Source organism: Mauremys reevesii, linkage group 24 (assembly GCF_016161935.1).
Source record: "Mauremys reevesii isolate NIE-2019 linkage group 24, ASM1616193v1, whole genome shotgun sequence".
Taxonomy (NCBI): domain Eukaryota; kingdom Metazoa; phylum Chordata; order Testudines; family Geoemydidae; genus Mauremys; species Mauremys reevesii.
The window spans coordinates 12,338,524-12,348,474 of record NC_052646.1 but is presented as its reverse complement, the minus strand read 5'-3'; the positions used below and the strand labels follow the sequence as shown (position 1 = coordinate 12,348,474).

General features: G+C 52.0%; 1 protein-coding gene across 1 annotated transcript; it reads right to left on the bottom strand.

Annotated features, from left to right (window-relative positions):
* Nucleotides 1–8,371: 8,371 nt before the first annotated feature.
* On the bottom strand, nt 8,372–9,498 carry LOC120390514 (zinc finger protein with KRAB and SCAN domains 2-like). The gene is made up of 2 exons (XM_039513246.1): nt 9,250–9,498; nt 8,372–8,893 (listed from the first exon to the last, which is right to left on the bottom strand). Exons 1-2 carry the CDS (start codon nt 9,496–9,498, stop codon nt 8,372–8,374), a joined length of 771 nt encoding a protein of 256 aa, XP_039369180.1.
* Between the last annotated feature and the right edge of the window lie 453 nt (nt 9,499–9,951).

Here is a 9,951-nt window from a genome sequence, read left to right as displayed (position 1 = left end):
TCAAGGGAACAGTTCCAGACTGAGCAGGAAGCAGATGACAGCCTTAAGAAAGCTTGGGCGGCGGCACGGAGCACCCCACTACCTCTCAGCTCTTCTAACCGATCCCGGTTTGTTGTAGAACAAGGACTTTTATACAAGGAGATTCTTTCTGGTGGACACCAGGAAGGCTGGCATCCTCAAAAACAGTTGGTAGTTCCAACTAAGTACCGGGAAAAGCTCTTAAGCTTAGCCCATGATCATCCCAGTGGCCATTCTGGGGTGAACAGAAACAAAGACAGGTTGGAAAGTCCTTCCACTGGAAGGGGATGGGCAAGGACGTTGCCAATTATGTCCGGTCTTGTCAGGTGTGCCAAAAGGTAGGAAAGCATCAAGACCAGGTCAAGGCCCCTCTCCAGCCACTCCCCATAATTGAGGTCCCATTTCAGTGAGTAGCTGTGGATATTATGGGTCCTTTCCCAAAAAAGACCCCCAGAGGAAAGCAGTACATACTGACTTTCGTGGACTTTGCTACCAGATGGCCGGAAGCAGTAGCTCTAGGCAACACCAGGGCCTTAACTGACATTTTTGCCAGGTTAGGTTGGCCCTCCGACATCCTTACAGATTCAGGAACTAATTTCCTGTCAGGGACCATGAAAACCTGTGGGAAACTCATGGGGTGCATCACTTGGTTGCAACCCCTTACCACCACCAAACCAATGGCCTGGTGGAGAGGTTTAATGGAATTTTGGCGGCCATGATACGTAAATTCGTGAATGAACACTCCAAGGATTGGAATCTAGTGTTGCAGCAGTTGCTTTTCGCCTACAGGGCTGTACCACATCCCAGTTTAGGGTTCTCACCATTCGAGCTTGTGTATGGCCACGAGGTTAAGGGGCCATTACAGTTGGTGAAGCAGCAATGGGAGGGGTTTACGCCTTCTCCAGGAACTAACATTCTGGACTTTGTAAGCAGCCTACAAAGCACCCTCCGACACTCTTTAGCCCTTGCTAAAGAAAACCTAAAGGATGCTGAAACAGAGCAAAAGGCCTGGTATGATAGACATACCAAAGAGCGTTCCTTCAAGGTAGGAGCCCAGGTCATGGTCTTGAAGGCGCAACAGGCCCATAAGATGGGAAGGGCCATTCACGGTCCAGGAGCGCCTGGGAGCTGTTAACTACCTCATAGCATTTCCTAATTCCTCCTTAAAGCCTAAGGTGTACCATGTTAACTCTCTAAAGCCCTTTTATTCCAGAGACTTACAGGTTTGTCAGTTTACAGCCCAGGGAGGAGATGACGCTGAGTGGCCTGAAGGTGTCTACTACGAAGGAAAAAGTAATGGTGGCATGAAAGAGGTGAACCTCTCCACAACCCTGGAACGTCTACAGCGGCAACAGATCAAGGAGCTGTGCAATCGCTTCACCCCCTTGTTCTCAGCCACCCCAGGACAGACTGAACAAACATACCACTCCATTGACACAGGTAATGCTCACCCAGTTAGAACACCACCCTACCGGGTGTTTCCTCATGCCCAAGTTGCTATAAAATGGGAGATCCAAAACATGCTACAGATGGGTATAATCCGCCCTTCTACCAGTGCATGGGCATCTCCAGTGGGTCTAGTTCCCAAACCAGATGGGGAAATACGCTTTTGCGTGGACTACCATAAGCTGAATGCTGTAACTCGCCCCGACAACTACCCAATGCCATGCACCGATGAGCTATTGGAGAAACTGGGACGTGCCCAGTTCATCTCTACATTAGAGTTAACCAAGGGGTACTGGCAAGTACCACTAGATGAACCCGCTAAAGAAAAGTCAGCCTTCATCACCCATGCAGGGGCGTATGAATTTAATGTGCTTCCTTTCAGACTGCGAAATGCACCCGCCACCTTCCAAAGGCTGGTAGATGGTCTACTAGCAGGATTGGGAGAATATGCAATTGCCTACCTCGATGATGTGGCCATTTTTTCTGATTCATGGCCCGAACACCTGGAAACAGTCTTTGAGCGCATCAGGCAGGCAGGACTAACTGTTAAGGACAAAACAGAGTGACTTACCTAGGGCATCAGGTGGGTCAAGGAACAATAAACCCCCTACAGGCCAAGGTGGAGGCTATCCAAAGGTGGCCTGTCCCAAGGTCCAAGAAACAGGTCCAATCCTTCTTAGGCTTGGCTGGGTATTACAGGCGATTTGTACCACACTACAGCCAAATTGCTGCCCCACTAACTGACCCAGCCGAATGCAGCTAAGTGGACTGATGAGTGTCAGAAAGCCTTTACCCAGCTTAAGGCGATGCTCATGTCTGACCCTGTGCTAAGGGCCCCAGACTTTGACAAACCCTTCCTAGTAACCACTGATGCATCTGAGCGTGGTGTGGGAGCAGTTTTAATGCAGGAAGGACCAGATCAAAACTTCCATCCTGTCATGTTTCTCAGCAAGAAACTGTCTGAGAGGGAAAGCCACTGGTCCATCAGTGAAAAAGAATGCTACGCCCTTGTGTATGCCCTGGAAAAGCTATGCCCATACGTTTGGGGACGTCGGTTCCAGCTACAAACCGACCATGCTGCGCTAAAATGGCTCCATACTGCCAAGGGAAACAACAAAAAACTGCTTCGATGGAGTTTAGCTCTCCAAGATTTTGATTTTGAAATTCAACACATTTCAGGAGCTTCCAACAAAGTAGCTGATGCACTCTCTCGTGAGAGTTTCCCAGAATCAAATGGTTAAAAAGTGTTCTTGAAATGTAAAAAAATCTTGTTGTTTACATAATTAGTATGTAATGGTGCATGTGTTTTATTAATCTGTTTATTTTAAAGTTCTAGGAAGAAATCACCCCCAGTGTGGTTCCCCCACTGTCTGCGATTTGGGGGGCGTGTCATAAAACAGATGGTTAAGGGTTAAGGTCTCTTTTACCTGTAAAGGGTTAACAAGCTCAGTAACCTGACGGACACCTGACCAGAGGACCAATCAAGGGACAAGATAATTTCAAATCTCTGTGGAGGGAAGCCTTTGTCTGTGTTCTTTGTTTTGGGGGTTGTTCTCTCTTGGGATTAAGAGAGGCCAGATGTACATCCAGGCTCTCCAAGCTTCCTGAAGTATTTTCTTCTATTCAGTATAGTGAGTATTAGAAAGGCGGATTAGTCTTATAATTAATTTCTGTATTTGCAAATGTGTGTTTGCTGGAGAAATATCTTTATTTCTGTTTGCTGTTACTTTTGATTATTCTGAGAAAGGCGGGGCGGGGGGCAGAGTCCCTCTAGGTTTATAAGCTAGACCCTGTAATATTTTCATCCTGGTGTTACAGAGATAGTGTTACTTTCTTTCTTTCTTTCTTTTTAATAAAATCTTTCCTTTTAAGAACCTGATTGATTTCTTCCCTTGTTTGGAACCTCAGGGGAGGAGGGGGGGATGGTGAATCCCTCTTTGTTTTGATTCAAGGAGTTTGAATCAAGGTGATCTCTCCCGACGGCTAAGGGAGGGGGAGGTGGGGGAATGGGCTATTTCCTTTTGTGTTAAGATCCAAGGAGTTTGGATCGGTGTTCCCCGGGAAAGTTTTGGGGGAACAGGGAGTGTGCTAGACACTGGAATTTCTAGCTGGTGGCAGCATTACCAGATCTAAACTAGGATTTATTTAGAGGAGCCCATGCAGGTCCCCATCTTGTGGACACTAAAGTTCCAAGTGGAGAATAAACCTATGATAACCACAATACTCTCTCTCTTCTTTTTTAATAAATCTTAGTTTAGTTAATAAGAATTGGCTGTAAGTGTGTATTTGGGATTGACCAGTGCATAATGTGCCTGATCCTTTGGAATTGGTAGAACTTTATATATGATGAACAAGATTTTCAGTAATCCTCCTCATGTTTGCTTTGGCTGTCTGGGTGAGAGTCGAAGCTGGGTAGCTTTAAGGGAGTTGGCTTATGGGTAACCGGCAAGATACTGCAGAAGCTGTTTTGTTGGTGCTGGCTTGGTGAATCTAATGATTAGAATAACCATCAGTGTTGGGGATTGTGTGCCCCATTCTCTGCAGTTTGCCCTAATTGAGCAATCTCAGTGTGGCCCTTCCTAGGACCCTGGTCACAGTACTGTGCCCCTTTCCCACCCCCTGCTCATGCTTGACAGGCACAGCCCACCCTGGAACATGGCCTATTGTGCTTCTTTCCCTCCTATTCCTCTCTCCACCAGCCCCTTGCAGCCTCTGAGCTCTGCTTCCCAAAGCTCCAGGCCTGCCTGCGCTGAGGCTCTTTCTACACTGGCTACTGTGTCTTGCAGCCCACCCCCAGAGAGCCGCGCTGCACTGGTCTGGTTTATCCCATAGTCTGCACCAGTGGAGCAAGGGCAGGACAAACCACAGCTGCTGGGGTTTTCTAAGAGAAATAAACCAAACAGATTGGAGCCCCATGCCGTAGGCAATTAGCCACAGGTGTGCCATCACCTGATCATTGCTCATAGGTTGCATCCCCTCCCCCATCTTGTGTCTGGCCATCATTTGTCATTGGAAGCGTTGGGGCAGGGGCTGTGTCTGTGCAAGGAAAGTGGGGTCCTAACCCTGCCTGGGGCCTTGGGGAGTGACTGTGGGTTAATGGCTTAGGGAATTGCACTGATGATGCCCCAGCCAGGACAGAATATGCTTCCCTCTCCCACTGCTATGAAAATAACCAGTGCTAAAGCCAGTGGCTCTGACTCCAATACAGACAGGGAGCAGTAAGAAGGGGCCATTATACCAAAGAGCCACACCTGACATCCTGATATCAGCTGGGTGGCAGATTGGGCTGGGTTGACACCGGGTTGTACTTCCCTCAGGTACCTGCCAGCTTGTTTCCCAAGATCGAGGCTTCTATCTGAAGGTGGTGAAGAAAACCTTCAAGCCATGAGCTACAGGGTGAAGCGATGTCTGCTGGCATCTGCAGCCAGCCTGAAACAATAGAGCTGAGAGTTGTGAACTGCGACCAGTAATGTCAGTTGACACTGGGCACAGTTCACAACTCTCAGGTCTATTGTTTCATGGCTAACGAGAGCTAAAGCCACACTCTGAGATCCAGAAGTCTCAGGACCAATCTCTATGGACAACAACCCCTCTGGGAGTATTGTTACATCAACCTGCTTAACGATTCCATGGGCAATCGCAGCACATGGGGGATGAAAACCAGCACAGGGCTGCTGTGAGTGGCATCCCAGCTGAGCTGCAGGCAGACTCTGGCATAGCACCAGCACTCTCCTCCCCCGAACCCAGCACCTGAGTGAAAGCTGCTGAGGACACCATCTGCCCTCCGGCCCCCAAGTACCCAGTCTGGCAGAAGGGTATGTGGTAGCGAGCCAGCCATCTTGAAGAACAGCTGAAGCTGAAAGTGGTGCCTATATCCAGCTGTTACATCTTGGCTGAACCTTCTACTGCCATAACTTTGCTACCTTCCATGGAGGCCAATTTGCACCAGCTGGCCACTTCTCATTACGCCCTACGCTGCTAGGGCCACCGCCACCTTTGGGTACGTCTACAGTATGAAATTATTTCAAAATTATTCTATTAGAATTTTCAGAAGCAATTTTATACATTCGGTCTTTTGTGTCCCCACTAAAGCGCGTGAATTCAGCGGAGTGCATCCACAGCACTGAGGCTAGCATCGAATGTCAGAGCGGTGCACTGTGGGTAACTATCCCACAGTTCCTGTATTCTCCACCGCCCATTGGAATTCTGGGTTAAGCTCCCAGTGCATGACAGGGCAAAAACATTCTCGCAGGTGTTTCTGGGTGTGTCATCAGTTGCTCCTCCCTCCGTGAAAGCTATGGCAGACAATCGTTTCACGCCTTTTTGGTGTACAGATGCCATCCTGCTTTCAGCAGCCGGTGCACCACTTCACTCCTGGTACTATGAATCCACCTCGCATTTCCTCTTGTCTTTCTATGTAATCTCTATAAGTATCTACTCTTTCTCTTCCTCTTCGACCGCTTCCACTGCCAACTCTGCTTGGCCATCGTGAACCAAGCAGCACAGCTTCCGCCGCCAACTCTATAGTTAAACAGCACGTCTCCTCACTCTCACATGCCTCAAACTTTCTCACACACATGCTTGTGTGTTGGTGGGCAGCCACTGTATTTTCAACAGTTTTGATCTGTTATCCTTACACTGCAGAAGTGGGAACGCTGCAGCATCTTTAGCTGGACACCAAAAATTTTAACACACTATTGTGATAATAATGCCAATCTTTAGACCAGGGTGAAAAAACCCAGCAGATTAAATTATTTTTCTGGCAACTGGCAAACCCATAAAAAAAAAAATCCAGGCCGGTCAAATACCAGCCAGGTGGTGACCCTACCCCAGGCAGAGCTGGGGTGGGGAGTTGTTGACAAAATGTCTTATGGAAATGCCAATTTGGGGAAACCAAGCCTTTTGTTGGGAAGGATTCTCAGGTCTAGGATGGAATTTCTGGTCAAACCCACAGAGACTCCAGCAAAAGCCCTCAGCCAAGCTGATGATTTCAGCTATTTAAATCTGACATTTCACAGTGTTGTAACTGTAGGGGTCCTAACCCAAAAAGGAGTTGAATCATGGAATATCCAGGTTGGAAGGAACCTCAGGAGGTATCTAGTCTAGTCCTGCTGCTCAAAGCAGGACCAATCCCCAGACAGATTTTTGCCCTAGATCCCTAAATGGCCCCTCAAGGATTGAACTCATAACCCTGCATTTAGCTGGCCAGTGCTCAAACCACAGAGCTATCATGGGGGTGGCGGGTTGCAAGGTTATTGTAGGAGGGATTGTGGTACTGCTACCCTGACTTCTGCGCTGCTGATGGTAGCGGCGCTGCCTTCATTGCTGGGCATCTGGAGAGTGGTGGCTGCTGCTCAGGAGCCCAGCTCTGAAGGCAGAGCCACCGCCAGCAGCAGCACAGAAGTAAGGATGGCCTGGCCTGGCCTGGTATTGCACCCTTACTTCTATGCTGCTGCCTGCAGAGCTGAGCCCTCAGTCAGCACTCGCCACTCTCCAGCCACCCAGCTCTGAAGGCAGCACAGAAGTAAGGGTCACAATACTGCTACCCACAAAATATAACCTTGCAACACCCCTGCAACTCCCTTTTGGGTCAGGACCCCGCCTCCTCCCCACTTTGCAAAATGCTGGTTTCCCCTGTGAAATCTGTATAGTATAAGGTGAAAGCACAGAAAACACCAGCCTTCATGGGGGGAGACCATTTTTCCTGGTCTGTGATGTGCCATGCCTGGTAAGGCCCTATGTATGGCACAGCCCCAGTGGGGACTCTGGCCACTGCGCTGCAAATCTCAAATCTCTCCCCCTCTGGCCCAATGGCTCCATGTTATTTATATCAAGAGGAACAGCTCCAAGAGGAAAGAACGAGAGACTGGCACTATACCTGTAGCTCAGAACTCTCCCCGCAATCAGACAGAGCAAGGGCTCCCGTCCCCCAGGCATGGGCTGACCTCTGACCAGTGGCCAGCCCAGTAGAGCGCTTTCTCTTTCAATTTTTTTTGTGAAATATTTGGCAAGGCCCTATTGTTGCTCCCACGTGGAATGCAAACCCGGTCTGACCCTGCAGTTTTCCCTCAGCACCCTTGTTTTCCAACCAGCCCTCGTTGCAATGTTGTTAAAGCTGCAGCTATGTCTGGCAGACAGCCGGGAATCGGGCACAGTCTCCTCTCGGAATGAGACATGGAGGGAACTGCAAGGGCAAGCCCAGGAACAACTAATCTCCAACGCCTGTTACTCACCATTCCCTATCCCCTTTGCAGTCTCCAAACTCCAGCACCCAGATCCCTCCCATCCCCTTCCCAACCCCGCCATGAGCAACCCTCCCGCTCCTTTCTATTTCCCATGCCTGTATGACTGATCACCTCAACACACCACTCCTTCTCCAGCCCAACCTCTTTCCCCACCCGCCCGGGTCCTCTGCCTCCCAGTCATGGACTCCAAAGATCAATCGCCCTGGGTCCAGACCCTTCCTTACAACCCCCTTGCTCACAGCCAGACAATTATCACTGCCCAAAGGAATGGCCACCCTACCTGGATCCCTGGTGCAATAGCCTGGGGGCCCCTCCTCCATGTAAATGACAGGCACTAGGTCCCTCCCTCACATAGATCTCTGGTGCACCCCCATGTGGATGCCTGGCATGCTGCCCTGGGGGCCCCTCCTCAACATGGTTCCCTGGTGCACTGGCCTTTGTCCTGCATGGGTCTCTGGCACGCTGCCTCAGGCACCCTCTCTCCCCAACATGGGTATCTGGCATGCTAGCCCCTGTTCCACCTGGGTCCCTGGTGTGCTGCCCCAGGAGTCCCCTCTCCCACACGGATTCCTGGTGTGCTGGCCCCTATCCCGCATGGGTCCATGACATGCTGCCCCAAGGGCCCTACCACACATGGGTCCCTGGCATGCTGCCCCAGGGCCCTACCCCCTGTGGATTCTCTGGTGTGCCATGAGGTAGGAGCTGCAGCTGAAGCGGCGGCCGCACTGGGTGCACTGGTAGGGGCGCTCCCCCATGTGGGTGCGCTGGTGCTGGAAGAGCATGGAGCAGGCGCCAAAGCTCTTCCCACAGGCATAGCACTTGTAGGGGCGCTCACCAGTGTGGATGCGGTGGTGGGTGATGAGGGTGGCATTCTGCGAGAAGCTCTTCCCACACTCGGTGCAGCGGTAGGGCCGCTCCCCGGTGTGGGTGTGCAGGTGCTGGATGAGGTTGGAGCTGCTGCTGAACTGCTTGCCACACTCCCCACATGGGTAGGGCCTCTCGCTCGTGTACACCCGCTGCTGCTTGTGCAGGTCCAAGCTCTCAATGAAGCACTTGCCGCACTCCCCACACGGATAAAGCCGCTCACCCATGTGGATCCTCTGATGCCGGATCAGTGCTGAGCTCTCAATGAAGCTCTTCCCACACACTGGGCACTGAAAAGGCTTGTCCTCCTCACCTGTGCCCTGTGGCCACGCATGGCGTGAGTGCCGGACAAGGCCAGCATGCCACCCCAGCCTCTCCCCCCGCCACAGGATCTGCTGCACAATGAGGTCCTGCAGCTTCCTGACACCTCCTCTCTCATGGCGTCTCTTCCCTGGGGGGGCTCTTGGCAGCTGCTCCGGCTGGTACTGGACCTTGCAGGCCCCACGCAGGGGAGGGATCCCTTTGGGTTGTGCAGCGGGTCTGGCAGGACCATCCCCCACCCAGCATCCGGTGCCCCAGGACAATCCCCTGCCTGGTTTGTCTTTGCCTCCCCACCTACATTCCCCCCAGACCAGGATACCTGGGATCGCCAGCTGGGCTCCTGGGGAAAGAGCTAGAAATCCTCTGCCAGGGCCAGGGCCTCCTGGCCACTCTCCGGGCCACGCTCCTGCACCCAGCTCTGCATTTCCTCAGGCAGGAGGCTCAGGAACTGCTCAAGAACCAGCAGCTCCAACATCTGCTCCTTGGTGCAGGTCTCTGGCTGCAGCCAGCGATGGGAAAGTTCCCACAGGCAGCCGTAAACCTTCCGGGGCCCCTCGGCCTCCTGGTAGCAGAAGCCCCTGAAGCGCTGGCGCTGTGTCTCCATGTCATGGCGGCGCAGGACAGTTCCCTTCACCTTGGCACCATCACCAACCTCCCTGGCCTCCAGGCATGGGCCTGTTGGTCTTCCCCACCGAGGGTGTGTGTGTCCCGGGCTCCTCCCAGCCCCCTGGGCTCCTGGCAGGTGTCAGTCACTCATTTGGTGGTGGCAAGATTGGGCTCAGTCTCCCCCCCTTTCCCCATCTCCCCGTGGGCCTGGGGGTGGGGCAGGGGGCCCAGCAGCCCCTCCCCATGAAGCTCTGGCTTCTACAAATGTAGCTGATTCACCAGCTGTTGCAGTCCCTGACACCTGCTGAGCTCATCATTCACCCAGGCCTGCCCCGAAGGGGGGTGGTTCCCCACTGACTGTGGCTCCTCCCTCAGGGCAGGCCTGGTTGGCTGGTCTTGCTCCTCCATCTTCACCTGCTCAGGCAGAGATGCTCCCTGCTCTGTGCCCATC

What these genes read in the sequence shown, in the direction of transcription:
- LOC120390514 (XM_039513246.1), bottom strand. Translation starts at nt 9,498, where the DNA reads ATGGAGACACAGCGCCAGCGCTTCAGGGGCTTCTGCTACCAGGAGGCC. An exon ending in TGGCCCTGGCAGAGGATTTC is followed by an intron (nt 8,894 to 9,249) that starts TAGCTCTTTCCC and finishes GCGTGGCCACAG; the next exon opens with GGCACAGGTGAGGAGGACAA.